This window comes from Podarcis vaucheri, assembly GCF_965113315.1.
Source record: "Podarcis vaucheri genome assembly, chromosome: 8".
NCBI classification, from domain to species: domain Eukaryota; kingdom Metazoa; phylum Chordata; class Lepidosauria; order Squamata; family Lacertidae; genus Podarcis; species Podarcis vaucheri.
The window spans coordinates 81,209,838-81,232,841 of NC_138766.1; the positions used below are offsets into that span (position 1 = coordinate 81,209,838).

Below are 23,004 nucleotides of genomic sequence, written 5' to 3' on the forward strand. Positions count from 1 at the left end.
TCCCCCCACTCCCTAAGCCCTGTTACCCCATCAGCCTCCAGATCCCTCCTCCTCCCAGTCTGAGCACAGCTGCTTCTCAGAAATGCTTCCATTGTTTGTTATAACGCTTGTCAGCTTTCCACGAGAATATGTCTCAAGGCGACTTGTAAATCCATAATACAGTGGTACTTCGGGTTAAGAACTTAATTCGTTCTGGAGGTCCGTTCTTAACCTGAAACTGTTCTTAACCTGAAGCACCACTTTAGCTAATGGGGCCTCCTGCTGCTGCCGGAGCACAATTTCTGTTCTCATCCTGAAGTAAAGTTCTTAACCCGAGGTACTATTTCTGGGTTAGCAGAGTCTGTAACCTGAAACGTCTGTAACCTGAAGTATCTGTAACCTGAGGTACCACTGTATACAACTTGGCAGTGGTTTACAACCAAATGCTCAGAAATATAGTTCCTAAAAGTGCTTGTCCTACAGGAACTATGGAAAGAGTGGGCCCTGGCATTGCAGCAAGCGGAAAAGCTTTAGCCTGGCACCTAAAAGCTGACAGTGATGGCACCAGGCATGCTTCCTTGGGGAGAGCATCCCATGGAAGCCACCACCGAAAAGGCCTATTCTTGCCTTGCCGCACTCTGCACCTGTCTTTAGGGGACCCACAGCTTTCTAGTTTTCTCCAGCCTGATGCAATGCAAAACGATTACCTTGATGATTCCGACCAGTGTCGTTTTCATCATCAGAATGCCTTCTGTGAAGATCGAGATGGCATGTGTAAGCTTAGCGACCTTTGGGGACAGGAGGAGAAGCTAGCAGTTAAAAAAGCAACAACTATAGTAGGGCAAATAATGGTCGCTTCCCCTCCTTCCCAACATGTTAAATAAAAACAAAACACAACACAGCAGAGGGCCTTCTCAGTAGTGGTACCCGCCTGTGGAAGGCCCTCCCATCAGATGTCAAGGAAATAAACAACTACCTGGCTTTCAGAAGACATCTGAAGGCAGCCCTGTTTAGGGTAGTTTTTAATATTTAATGCTTTATTGTGTTTTTAATATTCGGTTGGGAGCCCCTCAGAGTGGCTGGGGAAACCCAGGCAAATTGGCGGGGTATAATAAATTATATGATGATGATGAAATTAGTTATTCCATTTACAGAGTGCTTTTTTTACAGAGTCCCAGGGTGGTTTCACGAGACATCATCAAAAAGTATCGGTGGGCTGGGTTTGAGGGCTTCCTGCCTGGGGAGCTCGTTTCAGCTCTGCTGAAAAACCTCCTTTATTTCAGCAGCCACGGCACCAGTTGACTTATGTGGGAGGAGAAAGGAAAACTGAGTGGGAGCGGAACAGAATGGAGCCTTGAAGAGGATAACTCCACGCTGCAACCATTTGTTGTGCCTCTCGTTCCTATCAACCCGGTTCCTCCAGCGTCCCTGACCTCTTAAAAGCTACGACGCACCTCATATCGCGGTACAAGCTGGGCATAATCCCGCAGCTTGTCTTTGTCCAGGCGGGTAGGCACTTCAATGATGTCGTGAGTCTGCAGTTTTATAATCTTCAGGAGGGATGTGAACATGCTCTCGGGGATGATCTGCAAAACCTTTCCCCCCCAGGCAAATCCCAGGAAGAACGGACACAGGTTTAGTAACGGCTCTCTTTAGGTGTAAAACAAAAGCAAATATCCACCCTCCCTTTTTAAAAACAAAAGAAAACAGGATTAGGAGGAAGTTGCTACCTTTCTCACGTAGGAAACCAATTCACCCGAATAATACTGAGATACGCTCAGAAGGTCAGGGCTGTTGGCTTGATTGATGCGAAGCAGAGGCATATCGAGAGCTGAAGCCAGCTAGAAGCAGAAGGAATAAGGGTTTAGGTTGCTATTCAGGGTGGATATAAATAAATGATTAAAAACAAACAAACCCCGAAAATTAGATTTTTAAAAAATTTAAATCGGATTTCTTTGATTTAATTGGATTAAAAAAAATGCTTTGGGAGGAAAAACCTTTCTAAAGGTAGTTCTTATTTGAGTTACATTATAGTCCAAAGGATATTCATCAGTAAATTAGGATTTGTTTTTAAGTTTTTCACGTGTGCTAAAACTCAGTCTAAGGTTGTTGTTTTTTAAATGTTGAACCACATCAGTTAACAAACATGGATACAGATGCTATAATGTTATTGTTTTAGTTAAATAAATTGTTTAAATTGTTACTAAGGAAATGATTGCTTTTCTCCTTCCAACAAAGTACTGTACAGCAGAAAAGTTGTCCACATATAAACACGTTAATTATGAAATTATTGTGAGGTTTAATAAGTTAACTGTCTATGTTAATAGTATAACCAAATCAGTAATTTTTGATATAACTTTTAAAACTACTCTGGAAATTTATTATTCCAAAAAATGAAACCTTCATCTAGTTGTAAATATTAAGATTATACCAGCAAGAATGAGTCTTTCCGTAAAAAAATATATGATTTAAATAAAGTCTTACTGACTAGTGATTTAAATAGATGTGATTTAAATCAAATCCACCCTGTTGCTAATGCAGGTGAGATAACCATGAGTTATATTCAAAGTTAACCTGCTGCCTTGTGGAACATCTTCAGAAGAAAAGGCTAAGAAGCAGAGGCTGCATAAATCTGGAATAGAGTCCCTAAGGCGGTTGGATGGTACCTTGTAGGCCTCCTTCCAGCCCAGCTAGTGCCAAACATATTGCTCTGCTTTCCTTTGGACCAAATCAGTGAGGCTGAAAGGGGGGCAGGCCTTGTTGTGTGGGCAGCCCAGGACCTCCATACCCAGGCCTGCGACCCACAGAGGTCCATTTGATGCTGGTAACGCAGCAAAAACTATGTGGGAGGCAGCAGCTACGAGTTACCGGTCTCTGCAGCCACAGCAGGCACTGTGATTCTCCAGTGGTTTGACTTCACCCCTGGAGGCGCACTCCATTGTCTCTCGAGATGGATGGATGCCAGCAATACTCAAAGTAAAATTGATTGGCTTGCGGGGCATCAGGAATTGAATGCGAACCCTGTTTTTGGCCCAGCTGGGCTAGACTCGAATCCCAAACTGGAAGTGGAGAGAGCGGAAACGTGGGAGGGGGGGAGGCGGCTTCAAGAATCCCATGCTCGAAACCCCACTGCAATTTCACTTAAGGAAGCACCACTTTGAGAGTTGAAAGATGACCAAGATCCGTTTGGCTGGCGCAGAGGCGTTATAGGCAGGAAACACCCTTTGGTTTCTGCAAAAGTAAATTAATAACGCCCGCCTCCTGCCAGTTTTTCTTAAAGCCCCCTTTCCTACTTACCTTTAAAAACGTGGCCCTGAGTTTCGTTACCATAGATGGGTTTGCCCTGATGCTTTCCTGCATGATAGATGTGAAACTGGGGGAAAAAAGGGAGGAGGGGAAATTAAGATCAGAACGAGCACCTGAAGTCATTCCTCCATGATCCTGTTCTCAGGGTAGTGCTACACACGGCCACACCACTTAGACACTGTCGTTCAGGGCTATAGCTCAGTGGTACAGCGTGCATGTTGTGTGCAGAAATAGTAATAATAATAATAATTTATTATTTGTACCCCGCCCATCTGGCTGGGTTTCCCCAGCCACTCTGGGCAGCTTCCATCGAAACCAAAAATACACTAAAATATCACACATTAAAAACTTCCCTGAACAGGGCTGCCTTAAGATGTCTTCTGAATGTCAGGTAGTTGTTTATCGCTTTGACATCTGATGGGAGGGCATTCCACAGGGCGGGCGCCACTACCGAGAAGGCCCTCTGCCTGGTTCCCTGTAGCTTTGCTTCTCGCAATGAGGGAACCGCCAGAAGGCCCTCAGCACTGGACCTCAGCGTCCGGGCTGAACGATGGGGGTGGAGACGCTCCTTCAGGTATACAGGACCGAGGCCATTTAGGGCTTTAAAGGTCAGCACCAATACTTTGAATTGTGCTTGGAAACGTACTGGGAGCCAATGTAGGTCTTTCAAGACTGGTGTTATGTGGTCTCGGCGGCCGCCCCCAGTCACCAGTCTAGCTGCCGCATTCTGGATTAGTTGTAGTTTCCGAGTCACCTTCAAAGGTAGCCCCACATTCAGGCTGTGACATCTCCAAGTAGAGACCCCTGCCTAAAACCCTGCTTGCCTCACATTTGAAAGTGGAGTCTGACTGGCAGGCACCCCATTGCAAAATGTTCTCCCTTTTCCTGACAATTGCCGTATTTTTCGTTCCATAAGACGCACCTAGTTTTTAGAGGGGGAAAGCAACAAAAATTCTGCGCAGAGCATGTAAGCGGCTCTCGCTTTTCTTGCTTTAAACCCTTCTGGCCCTCCTCCCGCTTCACTGAGAAGCCAGCAGGGCAAGAGCGATAGCTGCGCAGCGCCTCTTCTACTGGCTTCCCAGAGAAGCGGGAGGAGGGACGAAAGGGAGCCCTTACAAGGGAGCGCTGAGCAGAGCCTGGCAGCGGCTCTTACTGGCTTTTCTGGGAGGTGTGGGAAGGGACAGAGTGCAGCCCGTCAGTCCCTTTTCCCACCTCGCGGAAAAACCCCCAAGAGCCACGCACACGCTCCACGCAGTTCTTTAAAGGGAGTGCTGATAAGAGCCCGTATGCATCCCAGATGTGAATGCAGGCGTGAGGCTCTGCTCAGCGCTCCCTTTAAAGAGCCGCGTGGAGCATGTGTGCGGCTTTTGCTGGGTTTTCCCCGACGAGGGAGAAGGGCAGCCCATCAGTGCCTTCTCCCTCCTTGAGGAAAAGCCCCCAAGAACCGCACACACGCTCCACATGACTCTTTAAAGAGCACGCGGCAGCTCTTGCTGGATTTTCCAGGAGGTGGGGGAAGGGACAGAGGGCAGCATGTCAGTCCCTGCCCCCACCTCCCAGAAAAGCTCCCTCCTAGGGGAAAAGCCCACACATGCTCCGCGCGGCTCTTTAAAGGGAGCGCTGGCAGAGACTCCCACCTGTATCCACTCCATAAGACGCACACACATTTCCCCTGACTTTTTAGGAGGGGAAAAGTGCATCTTATGGAGCAAAAAATACAGTAGGTCCACAGACCGTAAAACCTTAGGGAGCAATCATAGCTCCACAACAGAAGGTTTCAAGGTCCGCCTGTCCGCGGTTCAGGAGCACGTGATGGGAAAGGCCTGCATCTTCCGAGGTCGTGGAGAAAACCAGACAGAGCTAGGTGGACAAATAGCTTGACCTTCTAGGCAACTTCCTATGTTTTCTACATTTCTAAACGGGGGCATAGCCTGGGACATGTGGACAGGCTTCTCTTCAGTAAGGAATGGGGATATCTATAATCATCTCTCTTAAAAACTAAGCATTAAGATTGGTCAAGCTAGGTATGTAATACCAGGAAGCAGCTCTTAAGTTCTTGTCTGCTTAACCGAACAATGTTTCCTGTTGCTGCTGAGATCTAGGATCCTGGTTTGTTCCCTATAAGACAAACAACAGAAAGACCTACGAAGATGTACTCAGGAAGCCTATATAAAAAGGGAACAAAGGTAAAGGGACCCCTGACCATTAGGTGCAGTCGTGGCCGACTCTGGGGTTGCAGCGCTCATGTCGCTTTACTGGCCGAGGGAGCTGGTGTACAGCTTCCGGGTCATGTGGCCAGCATGACTAAGCCACTTCTGGCGAACCAGAGCAGCGCACGGAAACACCGTTTACCTTCCCTCCGGAGCGGTACCTATTTATCTACTTGCACTTAGATGTGCTTTCGAACTGCTAGGTTGGCAGGAGCAGGGACTGAGCAACGGGAGCTCACCCCATCGCGGGGATTCGAACCACTGACCTTCTGATCGGCAAGCCCTAGGCTCTGTGGTTTAGACCACAGTGAAGCTGATACAAATAGGACAATAAACGATGCAAAACAGAACAAGCGCATGTGTCAATTTTGAGCAATGAGTCTTACCAATAATCTTAAATCCCTGGGAGTTGTATTTTAAACCAATGTCTAATCAAGCATTATGTTCTCTCAGCAGCCGACCAGATGCCTAGGCAAAGTCTATAAGCCAGACAGGAATGCAATAGAAAGACCCGCCATCTTTCTTGTTGTCCACCCCAAATATTTACCTCCTGCCGTGTTGCATTTCCCTTTGACATGCACGCCTTGTTCATAATCCTCCAACCTTGCTTTCTCTGGTAGAATCTGTTTCAGCTTTGCTTCAGTCTGACTCAGACACCGAGTCAGGAGCGCAGTGAATCCAAGAGAGAAACAATGTACAGTGGTACCTCTGGTTGCGAACGAGATCCGTTCCGGAGGCTTGTTCGCAACATGAAAAGAGCGCAACCCGCAGCGGCGCATCTGCGCACACGCGAGTTGCAATTCGCCACTGCTGTGCATATGCGTGACGCCATTTTGCTCATCTGCGCATGCGCGAGGGGCGAAACCCGGAAGTAACCCTTTCTGGTACTTCCAGGTCGCTGCAGAATGTAACCTGAAAGAACGTAACATGAGGTACGACTGTACAAACAGGCAGTGGCAGCATGCGCCCTTTGGGTCTGGTAGGGCAGAAGGCAAGGAGCCCAACAGTAGATGGCGCCAAAGCCAAGGAGAGGAGGAACCAACTAATCCTAGTTTTGTCCTCCTTCTGCTTTCTGCTGAGCTCTACAAAGGCAATACTGAAATAAAATTGAGGATGGAGCCAGCAGGCAGTGGTACCAACTAGAATAGGAGCCCCACACTCCATAGAAGAGGCAGCAAGCACATGCAAACGCTTCTGGGATCCTACCTGTCAATCAACTGCCAGGCGTATGAAAGATCTCCAACTATCTGCATGGTGATCAAAACCTCTTCCTTAATGTTGATAGTTCTGATCATCTGATGGAGAAACTTGCGAGTGTCAGCAAGGAACTGACATATTTGCAGGTTGGACTCCAGTTGGTGAAATTCTTGAACCTGCATATTAAGAATTAGAAACATAGTGGGGTTTTTTTTGGGGGGGGTTATTAAAATCCCTAAAAACAAACAGGAGAGATTTTAAATTTGGCTACTCCTTAAATAAATCCCAATTGGTATGGAGTTCTATAGCAACTGGTCTTATGACAATGTTGCTTGAATCCACATAAGAAATTATACCCAGAAAATGGCACGACCACCGCTTCCTCTCCCTTACCTCTTCTAAAGCTTGTATTAATTGCACAGTTTTCCTGCCCGCTGCAGTGGAGTCATCGTAATTCAGAGACATTATTTGTTTGGCGATTTCCCTGAACCAGGCTTGCAGATTTTCTGTTTTTAGTGGGAAAACGGGAGAAGAGACAAATTATTAAATTAGTGCAACTGAAACCAAAAGAGAGAGCGCTACCAGCCCCCAGCTCACAAACTGTAAACATCCAAATATCAAGGAATTATTTTGAAAGAAACAAAAATGCTTCAGGGTCGGGAGGGTGGCGGTTTCCCTAAAGTTTGCGCTATACACATGTACGTGAATATTCTGCTTGCACGTGAAACCATAATTTTGCACAGAAGTGGCTAATCTCTGAAGATCCCACCATCCTTGATCACTGAGACATGATGGCTGGGGGAGATGCGAGTTGGAGCACAGCAGAATCTAGAAGTCTAACCAGTTCCCCACCCCAATTTAGAATTATGAGAAGAGCCACAACCAAGTTTGGGCTCATGTGTTCCCCCTCCCATGTGGCCATGAGGAGGAAACTTTCATTTCCCTTTTAAGACCACGGCTCTTGTGTCTGAACCCAGATGAACTGTGGTTTGCCTTTAGGGTTAATGAAAACAAGTCTACTTCAAACCATGGTTTACGAAAGTGGCTCGCTTTCTTTTTTTTCTTTTTTTTGGAATTTTATTTACAACGTAACATAAACCAGCCCCAATCCACCCTCATTAAACGTGAACATAACATACAGTGAGCATAACATACAACAATACAAACAACCAAATAAAATATTTCCTTTATCCTGTATCTGGCCTCCTTATTTACTTCTTATAAACTGTTTCCTTTATGAATAATTATTAAGATTTTTCTAATTATAGCTTAAATATCCACAAAGTCTCCTGCAGACATTAATCAAAACAAGTCCAGCTATGTATTTTAGGGCACTGTTTTGTGAAGTATTCTCTGCATTTTCCCCATGATTTTTGAAACTCTTGTCTAGTGTGATCTCTAGTTGCCTCTGTTAATCTAGCCAGTTCAATATACTCTAACAGTTTGTCTTGCCATTCCCTTTTTGTTGGCAGAGTTTCTTTTTTCCAGTTTTTAGCAACGAGGATCCTCGCCGCCCCTATGGTAGAAGAATATTTTCTGATCTTCTCTTGCTATACCTGTGTCCGTTATCCCTAGTAGAAAAGCTTCTGTATTTTTCACAAAGTTATACTTAAACACTTTTTTTAAGCTTGTCATATACTGTGTTCCAGAAGTGTTCCAGAAAGTGGCTCGTTTTCATTCAGACGCAACACTAAACCGTGGTTAGTTGAAAATGGAAGTTGACGCTTCCACTCTTCTCCCCATTGCAGAACTGGAGAACCAAGCGCACAAGACCAAGGCACACAGATGTTCATCCTTGCAATGGTGTGAGTTGGGCTGCTACTGATTCAAACTGATCAACGCAAATCTTTGCAGAGCCTTCAAAGCTTGGCGACATGAAAAAGACCCCATGCATCTCTCACTAAAGGAGCACGGGTTAATCTTTGTCGCAAGCCTTGGAAAGTCTTCTGCTTGGCACCAGTTGCCAGTTGGAATCATAGTCTAGCTGGAACCCCATCAACCAGACATAATATAAATGAGCTCGCAAAAGGCTTACCTCAAAGGAAATAGAAAAATATTGATTATTGCTTCCCGCTCCCCAATTGCTCCCAATTGTTCTCTTGGAACAATAAGAAACCAAGAAGAAAGTAAATTCATCAAGGAATGGGGGAAATCTGAGGAATATTTGAAAAGCTTCTGTATACATTTGAGTTCAATAGTAGGATTAACATAAAACAAGCGGTTAAAGGTAATGTTAAAGAAAAACCAGGGAGTTAACTGATAAATGGAATCAAATGCAGTATTAAAAATTAAAATGAAAAGAAACCGCAAAAGGGGTAGAGGAAAGTAAAAACATTTAAGTTTCACTGGGAAGGTAATTTCCAAAACTGAAAAATATATATGTTTTTTTTTAACGGCTCTTACCATTTTTCTCCACTCTTGTTAGAGGCTTAACGCCTGAAAAGACATCAGCCAGCTCAGTCATCCTTTCGGATCCTTCCGTTTTGTAGCTTTCCCATTTTGTTTGCTTTTCGGACAACATCTGCTTGAACATCTGACGAAAAAGCAAGACTTGAGTCTAATACAGAACAACCTGCAGCGACTGGAAAATTACAGCGACAGCAACAATACCATTTGGCATGGACTGATCTAGACTAGGGATCCGTTGTAGGCTTTTGGGTGAACGTTTATGCTGAAAATAGAAAAATAATGCTGGAAAGCTGGAGGTTTCTGTGCATTTTCCCCCCTACGGGCTGAAGAGGCAAGCCACTTTAACGAATAAAAAGATGCTTGCTTCTTCAGCAGCACAGATGATTGCAGTGGAAATGTCAAAGGAAGCCTCTGACTTGTGTACGGTTCTCTCACAAGCGCATTCTAGGCATAGGGTGTATGTATGCAGGATGTTTTCGTTACCTCTTTCAATATGAATTCGAACTGTGCTATATCCAGGAGAAGCTGGAAAAGGATCTTGGGGTTGTACTTGGAATCTGTTTGAACCTGGTCCTTTATTTGGCGGAGGCGCTTGTTGTTTGGATCGTAAGCTAAGGAAAAAGAGCAGAGAGTGAAGGCTTCCTCGATTGCTGCTGTGATGCAACACCTACCTTCCCCCTCAACGATCTCAACGGAGAAGATTTAATGTGCTCTTGGTCGCATGAACGTAAAACAGGGAGGATAAAAATAAATGATTTTTTAAAAAAATTAAAAATGATTTTTTTAAAATTTAAATTGGATTCTTTTGATTTAAATGGGGTTTTAAAAATAAAATGCTTTTTTTTTGGGGGGGGGGAATCTTTCTAAATATAGGTAAAGAGACCCCTGACCATTAGGTTCAGTCGTGGCCGACTCTGGGGTTGCGGCGCTCATCTCGCTTTAGTGGCCGAGGGAGCCGGCGTACTAAATATAGTTTTCTATTTAACTTACATTATAGTCTGAAGGCCATTCATCAGGAAATACGGATTTGTTTTTAAGTTTTTCACGTGTGCTAAAACTCAGTCTAAGTTTTTTTAAAAATTGTTTAACCACATCAGTTAACAAACATGGAAACATATGCTATAATGTTATTGTTTCAGCTAAATAAATTGTTTAAATTTTTATTACGGAAACGATCGTTTTTCTCCTTCCAATAAAGTACAGCAGAAAAGTTGTCCGAATATAAACAGTTAACTTATTGAACCTCATAATAATTTCATAATTATCAGTCTATGTATTTCTAATAGCATAACCTGAAATATACCTGGAGTCGAGAGTGGATTTCATGCTATTTATTCAGGTCATAGTGGTGAGGAGGAATTCCCCCAGAATGTCTGCTTTATATAAATTATTTACACAATGGGCCCCACGTGATTGGCTAATTCCGGGATTCACCTGTAGGCCAATCAGGTTGCGGATTGACTTCCACCTGGAGCTGGATTGGGTGGCTCCTGTGGACCAGTCAGACTGCTGCATTCTGAATCCTATTGTTCTAGGGCCAATCAGACTGCTGCATTCTGAATCCTATTCAATGGTTGCCATCAATTTGATTTGAATTAATTTTATAATGAAATGATTTTAGAATGTTGTATTATTTTATTGTTGTTAGCCGACCTGAGCCCGGCTTCGGCTGTAGAGGGCGGGATATAAATAAAATATTATTATTATTATAACAGAACCAAATCAGTAATTTTTGATAGAACTGTAAAAAGTACTCTGCAAATTTATTATTCCAAAAATGAAACCTTCATCTGGTTGTAAATATTAAGATTAAACCAGCAAGAATGAGTCTTTCTGTAAAAAAAACACATGATTTAAATCAAGTCTTAATGACTTGTGGTTTAAATTAAATCCTCCCTGGTGGAAAACATTACCCGAGTCTGCAGTATGCAGCATCATCCACCGTATCGCCACGTTGCAGTCCCTTAAGCAGTTCAGTAGTTTGGGGATATTGTCCAGCACCATCTCCTCCCTCAAGCAGCCTTCCTTAAGAAACTGCTGCACCTGGGTGTGGACTCGCTCCCTGACTGAGGCGCATCTGCCGGCCTTCGAAAGACAGAAATCAAAGGAGCGTTACTGCAAAACAGGCGGAACCCGGTAGGGCTCTAGGTCAGAGGGATGTCGTACGTGTTAGGATATTTCCATTCCACCTTAAAAGGGAGCAGGATGTTTGTGTCACAGCCTGCGTATTTCCTGTTTTCACAGGATGTTTCTGTTGTGTCTTTGCTTTCGTTTCTCTCTCTGTCGGAGACACTGACGCAGGCAGTCATGTCTTTCTTTGTTCTGATCAACGCTGAATAAAGCTTGTAAATAATGCTCTCCTGAGTGCAACCTTTGGCTGTGCATTATCTGCTGACAGAGTGTGCATGAGCTCTGGAAAGATGGCAAGATATTTCCTAGAAACTCATGTCGCTAATCGATGATACTGCGTGCCTACGGGAGATCGATGGATCGTCCGGCAAACGGCTTGGGGCCATGATGGACTTTATCTCCCTGGCAGTATCCCAACTGACTGAGGCGCATCTGCCGGCCTTCGAAAGACAGAAATCAAAGGAGCGTTACTGCAAAACAGGTGGAACCCAGTAGGGCTCTAGGTCAGAGGGATGTCGTACGAGGCTCTCAAAAAGCCGTTCCTCTGCCTTCGCCCATCTCCAGCTGCTTCGGACTACAACTCCCATCAGGCCCAGCCTCCATGGGAACTGTAGTCCGCCTGGAAGGCACCAGGACGGTAAAAGCGGAGCTAGACGCATCACAGAGCAGGACATTTAAGGAAATTCCACTTTGCGAAGGAAACCGCATTTTGCCAACCTGTTCCTTGACATTGGAAAGATCCAGCGTGTAGTTCAGAGCCATTTTCGCAGCTTTGTAAGGCTCCCAGGCTTCTGCTAGGTTCACACACATCCCCATATAAATGCTAATTACCTGCGGAGAGAAACAGAATGTAAGGGGCAGCCTGTGGGACCATCTGGCTCTCTGGGATTTCGGACAGGATTATCTCCCGACCCTCGAACTGGCACCTTCTGCGCATAGCTGTCAACCGTCCCTTATTTGGCGGGGAAGTCTCTTATCCTAGCACCGTGTCCCACTGCTGTCCCTTACTGATGATGTCTCTTAAATTTCCCGGGTTTCAAAGGAAGCAGCTCCTCTCCCCCCCTTCCTGCCGGCCACAGAGGAGGGAGGCTCCAACTGTGTTGCTTGGCTGTGTTGCTCACCCAATAATGAGTCTAAGAACGACTGGGGGGGTGGAGCTTGCATGCCTTGTGCCAATTAAATCGGACGCGCTGCCTGGGGACTTGCCTTTGCTCAGCGCTTCCCAGCGGAGAGGTGATGGTGGTTTTCCTTGCTGCATCCCCTTTGCTGGGTTGCTGTGCTGTGGGAACCACCGCTTGAGGCTTCGTTTGGCTGCTGGCTGGGCTTTCTGCCTTTGGCTCGGAGGGGCTCAGAAGTTGAACCTCCCTGTGCTCTGAAAATCCCTTATTTTGGCTGCTGGTCCCTTATTTTCAAATCTGTAAGTTGACAGCTATGCGTCTGCATGCCAGGCAAATGCTGTACCACTGAGCTACAGCCCTTCCCCAGCCAAGCTCCTATCAAGCCAAGTTATCTCGGATACTCATATTTATGCTTCTGCAGTACTTCCGCCAACCAAACCTACGAGCGATGGCCAACATCAGAAGCGACGCTGGCCCGTCTTCTAGCTATGTTTGGGAAGTTGGATCCCAGCGAAGTCTAAACGATGGTTTCCCACACTTGGTCCTCCAGCTGTTTTTGGACTACAACCCCCATCATCCTTGACCACTGGTCCTGCTAGCTAGGGATGATGGGATTTGTAGTCCCCAAACAGCTGGAGGACCAAGTGTGGGAAACACTGGTCTGAATGGGTCGACAGGGGGCAGGGCTGACAGGGGAGGAAGCCCAGCCAGAAAGCACGTTGCCATTGGCTCCCAACACATCCATCAAAGTCCTGAGGGAACTGCTGGTGCAGCCTCCCTTTCCATCTTCCGGGGGTCACATGCCAGTGGTGGGCGGGGCCAGAGGCAAAAGTGGGAGGGGCAAATGCTACTTTTGTACATGAGGATTGGTTAGGGGGTGTGGCTAGGGAGATGTGCGGTCTGGAGAAAGTCCTGAGGGCCTGACAAGAGTGGCCTGAGGGCCACACCATTCCCCGAGCCTCAGGTTCCTAACCCCTGTGCTCTACGCTTAATATCCTTTTTTAAAAAGAATTTTTATTTTTTCAAATGCTTTTTATTGAATTTTCTTTAACACAAACAAATAAAATAAATTCCCTAACATTCCACAATCATATGTCTACTTATTTTCTAAATGCTCTATCGCGCACGGACACCCCTCCCTCCCTTCAACAGGTTTTCATATTATTTTCTTTTTTTCGTAGATTCTTAATTACATTCTATACACGTCACAAATTTATTTTAATCCTACTAGAGTCTTTAAACTTCTACAATTGCTGCTTATATATTCAACAAATTTACTCCACTCCTTTTTGAACTTTGTGTCCTCTTGGTTATGGATCCTGTGGGTTAGTTTTGCTAATTCTACGTATTCAACCATTTTTGTCTGCCACTCCAAGTTTTAGCATTTTTAAAAGTTGTAAGCCTTTGCGCTCGGCTGCCACGGCAGAAAGGAAGCACATGAGATGCAGTAAATAAGAAACAAACAAGGAGGAGATGCGCTTCCAAATCTATCTGGCTGTTTCGTTGCTTCAGCTCCGAACTGTATTTACCCAGTTGTCTGGAAAATATTTGTCCACGATCTCCCTCATCTTCGCTTGCTGCATGTGCAGAATGGAGGCATCAAAATAAAGCGCCACGTACAACATGGCCGCCTGAGGAGCGAGGGCGACGCTGCGGTGCTCTGGTAACGGGTACGCGGAAACCTAAAATGGAAGGAGAACAATAGGAAGAGGGAGACAACAAGTGAATCGACACCATGTAGACATAGAACAGTATGATACAATACAATATTTTTATTGTCATTGTCCCATACAGAACAATGAAACTGAAAATCTACATAAAACATTCAAAACCCCCTAAAAACTCTGAAACCCCATTTTAAAATACAATATACTATAGAGACTCCTTATACTGTGTTTAGGGATGCGGGTGGCGCTGTGGGTTAAACCACAGAGCCTAGGACTTGCCGATCAGAAGGTCGGCGGTTCAAATCCCCGTGACGGGGTGAGCTCCCGTTGCTCAGTCCCTGCTCCTGCCCACCTAGCAGTTCGAAAGCACGTCAAGTGCAAGTAGATCAATAGGTACTGCTCTGGAGGGAAGGTAAACGGCGTTTCCGTGCACTGCTCTGGTTCGCCAGAAGCGGCTTAGTCATGCTGGCCACATGACCTGGAAGCTGTATGCCGGCTCCCTTGGCCAATAAAGCGAGATGAGCGCCGCAACCCCAGAGTCGGTCACGAGTGGACCTATTGGTCAGGGGTCCCTTTATCTTTACCTATACTGCGTTTAGAACAGGAATTGCATTTGGGTAGAAACTGTTTCTCAGGCGTCTAGTCCTAGTCTTTATAACCCTGTACCTTCTTCCAGAAGGCAGAAGCTGAAAGAGATCATTTCCGGGGTGCGCACTATCCTGCATTATCTCTGCAGCTTTCTTATGGCACCTGGAAGCATAGATTTGATCCAAGGTGGGAAGAGTGCACCCAATTATTCTCTCTGCAGTCTTTACAACCCTGGACAGCATTGTTTTTTCCTGGCCGTGCAACTCCCAAACCACACACACAGACCATAAGTTAATAGACTCTCCACAGTACAATGGTAAAATGCCATCAACAGGTCCTTTGAGAGATTGTTTTTCCGGAGGATTCTCAGAAAATATAACCTCTGCTGTGCTCTCTTCATCAGGTCTTTGCTTTTTTAATCATATTTTTATATGTGTTGGCTGGGGTATAAACAATAAAATTGTTATTACGAGTGTCAAGTTAGGCCTAGAGGCACAGTGAGAATCAGTGAGATGTGGTGCCTAGAGTGTCAGACTAGGCCCTGGGAGGTCCGGGTTCGAATCCCCACTCAGTCACATGACGCTCACAGGGCAATCTTGGGTCAGTCACTGGCTCTCAGCATAACCAACCTCACAGGATTGTTGGGGTAAAAAGAACTCCACAGAGGCAAATACAACAAGTAAATAAACAGATCTTTCCTGGCACACTGAGACTCACCTGGTTGTATATATCATCCGACCTCAGCCGGCCAATGACCATGCTGATGAAGGTTTCGTGTATGGGTACCCTGCTGAAGTAGCTCTCTGGGTAATTTGCAGGCCTCTTCGCTCCAGGCTGACTCGAATACCCCGTGCTCCGGAGCAGCTTACATATGTCGTCCATGTTGGAATCAGCAGAACGGGCAGCGCTGGTTGGCAAAGAGAGAAAAAGGAGCTTCGGGAGCAAGAACAGAAGAAAAAACACAAAAAAGGGACAGAGGACGACTCTTGCAAGCAAGGAACACTGACGCGATCTCAAATGAATTCAGCTTTGAGAGGTCGAATCCTTAGAAGCAGTACGTCAGGTGTGCTTTAGCTGGTCTTATTGTTTACATTTTATGCGTTTCCAAAGCGGCATACGTGGCTGATGATGCCATCCTCATTTTATCTTCACAACAACCCTGTGGAGTAAGTTAGGCTGAGAGAGAGAGAGAGAGAGAGCGCTATTTGCCCAAGGTCAACCAGTGAGCTTCATGGCTGGGTGGGGATTCGAACTCGTCTCCTAGGTCCTAGTGGAGCATGGCAATTCCCGGATTGCCTCAGGTGGCGAAAAGCGGTGAGCTGCCCCTGCGTCCTAGTTTAACACTCTAACTACACAACCATACCGGCGCTCTTAAATCTTTTTATATTGTATACATTTTTATTGGTGGCCGATACATTTTGTTTTGTGTTGGTTGTCAATCGCCTTGAGTTCTCTTGGGCGAGGAGTGACGGATAAATATTGCAAAATAATCATAATGATATAGATTAAAAAGTGAGCTAACGAATCTCAAGTTCAAATCTTGCTTCACTTTGGGTTTCCTAGGATACTTGTGGCGATCTTCTGAGGGGTCTGCTCTATGCCCAACCAGAACGCCCCCCTCTCTCTCTCTGTGTGTAATGGGCACACCGTATTTTTCGCTCTATAAGACGCACCAGACCACAGGACGCACCTAGTTTTTGGAGGAGGAAAACAAGAAAAAAAAATATTCTGAATCTCAGAAGCCAGAACAGCAAGAGGGATCACTGCGCAGTGAAAGCAGCAATCCCTCTTGCTGTTCTGGCTTCTATGATAGCTGCACAGCCTGCATTCGCTCCATAAGATGCACACACATTTCCCCTTACTTTTTAGGAGGGGAAAAGTGAGTCTTATAGAGCAAAAAATACGGTAAGTGCTGGACTAGGATCTGCAACCAGGTTCATATCTTCACTTAGCCATGAAGCTCACTGGGGGATTTTGGACCAGTCACTATCTCTCAGCCTAACCTACTTCACAGGGCTGTTGCAAGGATAAAAATGGGCTGCGATTGATTAGTTACCTCAGGATAAAAATTGTTCGAAAAACAAATAAATACATAAATAAATAAGGGTTGGCAGGCATATGGAACAGGGCCTTCTCAGCAGTGACACCCAGTCTCTGGAATTTCCTTTTCAGCTTTTCAGGTGCCTGGATTCCTTCCATTCTGTTTCAAGGTGGATAATTAAGGGCATCCTTCTCTTTTAAAAAATAAAGATGGAGTTTTCTGTTTCCCAACTGCTTCTTATTTTTCCTAGCTTCCTAAAATCCTTAATTTTAAACTTGTTAGTTTTGATAGCCTCCTAATTATGACAGCTGATTTACGCATAATCTCATTAAGGCGTTGGCACAATATCTTCTTATATAGAAAGAAATGTAGGATGTCATCACACTCTGCAGTTCGTGTGCCTGATAACTCTAACTCCATATAAGGCAGCTGCTGATGTTCCCATCGAAACTGGGACCTTCTGAACACAAAGCAGGCACTATTCCACTGAGTTATGTGATTCCCAGCAGAAGTTCACCTTGCTATCTTTCTGGGAAATGCTAGCCAGAATCAAAAATGGTCAGCAACGGTCAGAATACCTGTATCTATAGTAGGAAACCAGCATTCTCTCTCGCACCTCCCCTTCAATTTTCTGATCGATGACGAGCAACATGACGCCATACAGATAAAGGGCTTCACACTACAGTGCAGGGGAAAAATAACATTAACAATATTGTGCTCATTGACATCAATAGTTTCAAAGGCCAAAAACAGTGCTGCCTAGTAGATCCAATTCATTCATTATTAGTAAATTACTTTAGGTGATTCCACAAGCAGGCCGATCCAGTAAATCACTTCACCTGAATTAACACGATAATCCAATCTCTTGTTTTTTGCCCAGGCAAGTCTGCACAGAACTGCGGAACAGGCGAGTCTATTATTGGACAGAAGCCGGAGCGCTTACCAGCAGTTGTTTGCCATCCTCATTCAGCAGCACTGTTTCTATGGTTTGCTGGATGTAAATTCCTTCATTGAGGTCATCTAGATATCTAGGAACAGCATAAAAATCAAGAATAAGGTTCAGTCGTTAATGGCTTACCAGCTGCAACGGATCTCTTTCTGAACACCAGTTGTTGGGAATCACAAAAAAGGAGCGTGCTGCTGTGCTCAGGCTGTGTTTACTGGTTGGCCACTGTGAGAACAGAGTAGCCTTTGGCCTGACCCACCAGGGCCATTCTTAGGTAAGGTTGTCTAGCCCTAAGAATAAGGAGTCTTGATGGGAGATGTCTCACGACAGCTAGGACAGAATGGTTTTTATAGCTGGGTCGAGCAACGTATCAAAAGGTGGATAGCAAGCTTGACGCTGAGGGATACATTCACGACCTCCCATGGTGAGGTGAATTCAACCTGCCTTTCCTTCAGCTTTCATGATATATTTGTACAAGCAGCTCCTTTAAGGACCAGGAGGCTTTCTTACTAGGGATGGGACTACTCAGTCTCAAGAATAGGGAGCAGGGTCTTAAGACCTCCTACCTCACCAATTTTTCATATCTCTTGTAATACTTTCGGGATTGGCTCTGTTGGTTCTTCCACAGATATCATCACGTTGTCTGCAAATGCTTTTAAATTTATATTGTCCCTGTCCCACTCTTTAATATCTTGATTACATTTTACATTGAGCCAATACTTCTAAAAACTATTATAAACAACAAAGGTGACAACGGACAGCCTTGTCTTGTTCCTTCAGTTTTTTTACAGTTCTCAGTCAGGACATTATTTAGTACAGTGGTACCTCGGGTTAAGTACTTAATTCATTCCAGAGGTCTGTACTTAACCTGAAACTGTTCTTAACCTGAAGCACCACTTTAGCTAATGGGGCCTCCTGCTGCTGCTGTACCGCAGGAGCATGATTTCTGTTCTCATCCTGAAGCAAAGTTCTTAACCTGAAGCACTATTTCTGGGTTAGCGGAGTCTGTAACCTGAAGCATTTGTAACCTGAAGCGTATGTAACCCGAGGTACCACTCTATCAACTCATCTGACTGGTCAGTATATATATTGCTTTGACACCTTGTATAAAAGTGTCTCCACAACTCATATATTCTAAAACTTTAAATGTAAAATCCCAGGAGACATTATAAAAGGAATGCAACCAGGGCTATCGTTGTGTCAAGTCAGGCAACGATCCCAAGTTCAGGGCATGTTTTGCATGTCTGCATGCACAAACACAGCATTCCAGACACCAGCCCATTTGCTTTGCCCTGTAGAAATCAATGGGCACCATTTTGAGCAAAGCCCACCACAGAATGCAAGCACATTTTTTGGCGATGCCTTGCTGATGCCACCAGTATATGCAAATAAGCTAAGGTTCACAGCCATTGTCTCTTATTAGCATTTAGCGGTGGCTAAACCCACCTTTTCAGTAGCTTGCACAGGGCTTACGGTCCACTGACATTGTCTTTAGAGACTATGCCCAAAATACCATCAACTTCTGAAATAAAGTTGGCTGCACCAAGCAGCAGGGTCTTTTCAGTTGTGGGCCCCAACTCCCCCATCTACATCCCTCTTAGCTTTTTCAAAAGTATTTGAAAATGTCATGTTCTCCTCAGCTGTTAATGTAATGCTGATGCCTCTTCCCTTTTAAAAAAAACTGTGCCATTGTTCATTGCCTGTTTTGAATTAACTGCTACAAATGATTCTCAGGGTTGCTTCCAATGCTATAATTCTACGATTCTATAATCTAATTTTCTTGCAATTTTATATTGCCAGTTGCTGAGGCCACACAAGCTTAAAAAGTAAGAAAAAAACAGAATCAAAGTTTCAGGGGGAAAGGGGGAAGAGATCACAGGTTTTGGAGCCAGCAATTACGCACCTGTTTAAGTCAACGATATATTTATGAACGCTTTGGAAAGCCAGATAGAATCTCGTCAAGATTTCTATGTTGTTCTCGCGAAATTCGTCGTCTAGATCCTGTAGGTCGGGTTTGGCTTCCAACTTCCCTTCCCACAGCTCAGGTCCCTGCGATGAAGAAACAATCATTTTGACGAAATATGGCATAAAGAAAGGACCATCTTATTATTTGCCAAATGTCAATGTGCACTTGATGTGAATTACTGTAACGATAAGTTTTATTATGCATGCTTCACCAGAAAGTCACAAGAAAGTTACGGCAATAAAAACACAACATTCAAAACAAATTAGAATCACAACTAGGGCGGGTGCTAAAAAATACTCCTCTGTCGAAAGCCAGTTTAAAAAAATGCATCATCGGCATATGAGGAAAGATGCATAACTGAAGGTACCAGATACAGCTCTTTAGGGCATTGTTTCCCAACCTTTTTTGGGCAAAGGCACACTTGTTTCATGAAAAAAATCTCGAGGCACACCACCATTACAGCCTCGTGACGTCAGCGCGCAGCGTCACGCCGGGAGGGACATGAATTGCTAGCAAATTACATAATCACCTCCTTGAGGGCTGGCTCATCTTCTCCGAAGGCAGAACCCCATTAATTAACAGCACAGACTCACACCATAGCCAAGACGAGGGGGGAAAACCTCAGTCATGCACAGTCATGCACATGTGGGGGCTAAATGAGGACGAAGACCGGGCAGAGAGCAGGGTTCAAATCACCCCACCTGGCCAGGACAATCCCTGGGTGCTCCCTTGGGCCACTCGCCTGACCCACCTCGCAGGGCTGTTGTTGCGAGGATAACACGGGAGAACCACGCGCGCCCCCGGGAGCTCCTTGGAGGAGAAAGCGGGCGATGAATGCAATGCACGAAATATATGAGAGGCGACCAGGTTTTGCAGGTGAGGGGCCCCCGCCAGCCTCCGCTTCCAACACCCGGCGCAACGACGCCGAAGTTTCCCCCCGGGCTCGGCTCGGGGAGCAGCGCTGCTCCCCCCGGCTCCCCTACGCCCTCCCGGCTCTCTCTGCTGCCCACTGGGGACCCCCCTCACCTGCCAAGTCCGGAGCGCCGGTGGAAGTTGCATGCATGCATGCAGGGCGCCGCGTTACCATTGCATTGCACTGCACTCCATGCAACGCCTGCACGCATGTATTGCCTTGCACGCCCGCCAAGGGGTCTCCCCGCGGTCCGATGCGTCCCCTCCGGCGCGGATGCAGCATTGCAAAAATAACCCCCCCCCGACGCAGCCCTACCTGGGGGGCAGCCTCCGCCTCCCCGCCTCCGCGGGGATCCCCGGGCTCCATCCTGCCGCCCGATCTCCGCGGGGGCGCAGGCAGGCTGTGCAGGGTCTGCGCGGAAGAGCCCCTGCCCGCCCGGCCGCCGCGCTCATTCCATGGCCGGGAGAAGAGCGCTTCAAACAAAACGCCCGGCCCGCCAGGCCACGCTGGGAAACGTAGTTCGTGTACCCCGCGCGGGCGCGGAGCCCAAGGGCGAGGGGACTACGGATCCCGGCAGCCCCCACGCCGGGGACGGAGGGGGAGAGGCCGGGTGCAGGGATGGAGGGACGGGTGGGCGAGCGAGTGAGTGAGTGGCAGCCACCAATCCTTGGCCGAGAGCCAGGAAGGGCCTCCCCGGAGGAGGAGGAGGAGGAGGGAGGCGCAGAGCGGGAGGGAGGGAGGGAACCCCAGGGGTCATCTAGTGACGGCGCCCCAATCGAAAATTTGACTTTTTAAAAAAAAAATCTTTCAAATTTTTTAATTTTTCCCGCGGCACACCAGGCAACATCTCGCGGCACACTAGTGTGCCGCGGAACAGTGGTTGGGAAACACTGCTTTAGGGAGGGAATCCAACAAGCTAGGGTTGTCAACAGAGAATGACCTCTCCTGGGAGAGTCTGTAGGAAAGGAGGCAGTCGTTCAGATCTTTGGGGCCTACATAATTCAATCAGTTTTAATCACTTTAAAGAACAGAGAGTTTAAATAAGGCTCCAGCGAAGCAAAATTTCTTAATAATAATAATAATAATAATATTTTTTATTTATACCCCACCCTCCCCAGCGAGAGCTGGGCTCAGGGCAGCTAACACCAGTAAAATTACAATAAAAATATAATAGGGAAAAGAAAAAAAAACCTAATTTAAAATACAATTTAAAATGCAGCCTTATTTTAAAAGTAGCCCATAGATCAAAACCATAAGGGGAGGGAAACATAAGGGTCAGGCTGAGTCCAAACCAAAGGCCAGGCAGAACAGCTGTGTCTTGCAGGCCCTGCGGAAAGATGTCAAGTCCCGCAGGGCCCTCGTCTCTTGTGACGGAGCGTTCCACCAAGACGGAGCCAGTACTGAAAAGGCCTTGGCCCTAGTTGAGACCAATCTAACCACCTTGTGACCTGGAACCTCCACAGTGTTGTCATTTGTGGACCTTAAGGTCCTCCATGGGACATACCAGGAGAGGCGGTCGCATAGGTATGTGGGTCCTAGGCCACATAGGGCTTTAAAGGTCAAAACCAGCACCTTAAACCTGACCCTGTACTCCACTGGGAGCCAGTGCAGTTGGTAAAGCACTGGATGAATGTGATCCTGCAGCAAGGACCCCGTAAGGAGTCTCACCGCAGCATTCTGCACCCGCTGGAGTTTCTGGGTCAGCTTCAAGGGCAGCCCTGTGTAGAGCGAGTTACAATAATCAAGTCTGGAGGTGACCGTCGCATGGATCACTGTGGCCAGGTCAGGGTGGGAAAGGTATTTCTTACCTTGAAATAGCTGAAATCAAATATAATATCGCCATATTTCTGCTGATCAGCCTTGTTTCTGAGTCGAAAAACACCCGGAACGAACTCGGAGAGTCTCAACAGTTCAGCAATGATAGCATTTCCACAAGAGACAATTCTGAGAATGGCCTGCCCGCAGTGATTATTTTCCGCTAGGAAGTCCACCATGGTGAAGAATAGTAGGATTCTTCCAAAAGTATCTTTTCAACCCAAGTTTGTACTTTCACTCTTTTAAGTTATCTGAAGGAAGATGCATTGCTGAGAGCGCCATTAATGTACCTGAAAAACAGCAACCACTGAACATATTTGACATTGCATATTTATCATTTCTCAGTTTATGATGTGTTCCCATTCCGCTACCCAACACATTTTTTTTAATTACAAGCCTGTTCTTAAAATATGTTTTTCTCAACACCATGGAATAGGGTTTCACAGCATGAACAAAACACCTTTTTTCTTAAGTCAGACGAGCAACAACAGCACATTCTTCTCTGAAAAATAAGTTGAGGATACCTGCTTAAAATGAAATGCAGCCCATTGGATAAAACAGATAAAGAACTGGCAGCCCACGAGTTGTTATTAGCGCCCCCCCAACATTTTTCTTTCTTTAAAAAACTGCTGTGTTAAGAATGTCTCTTTAGAAGTGGATTATAAATATGTTCTATAGTAAATTTTAGGGACGCGGGTGGCGCTGTGGGTAAAACCTCA

The 23,004-nt window shown here is 45.9% G+C and overlaps 1 protein-coding gene across 2 annotated transcripts in view; it reads right to left on the minus strand.

The window, feature by feature from the left end:
- Positions 1–23,004, minus strand: part of WASHC5 (WASH complex subunit 5) — a 47,394-nt gene that overhangs the window by 21,511 nt on the left and 2,879 nt on the right. For both annotated transcript variants that reach the window (XM_082235495.1, XM_082235496.1), the window contains exons 2-17: positions 22,279–22,575; positions 19,495–19,640; positions 17,589–17,673; positions 17,224–17,324; positions 15,322–15,511; positions 13,879–14,031; positions 11,949–12,062; positions 11,015–11,186; positions 9,585–9,712; positions 9,096–9,225; positions 7,086–7,198; positions 6,702–6,868; positions 3,277–3,352; positions 1,710–1,820; positions 1,434–1,574; positions 687–767 (exon numbers count right to left, since the gene is read on the minus strand). In XM_082235495.1, coding sequence (XP_082091621.1) covers positions 687–767; positions 1,434–1,574; positions 1,710–1,820; positions 3,277–3,352; positions 6,702–6,868; positions 7,086–7,198; positions 9,096–9,225; positions 9,585–9,712; positions 11,015–11,186; positions 11,949–12,062; positions 13,879–14,031; positions 15,322–15,511; positions 17,224–17,324; positions 17,589–17,673; positions 19,495–19,640; positions 22,279–22,464 — 2,094 coding nt within the window. In that variant the 5' untranslated portion in view covers positions 22,465–22,575. The remainder of the gene's footprint in view (positions 1–686; positions 768–1,433; positions 1,575–1,709; positions 1,821–3,276; positions 3,353–6,701; positions 6,869–7,085; positions 7,199–9,095; positions 9,226–9,584; positions 9,713–11,014; positions 11,187–11,948; positions 12,063–13,878; positions 14,032–15,321; positions 15,512–17,223; positions 17,325–17,588; positions 17,674–19,494; positions 19,641–22,278; positions 22,576–23,004) is intronic.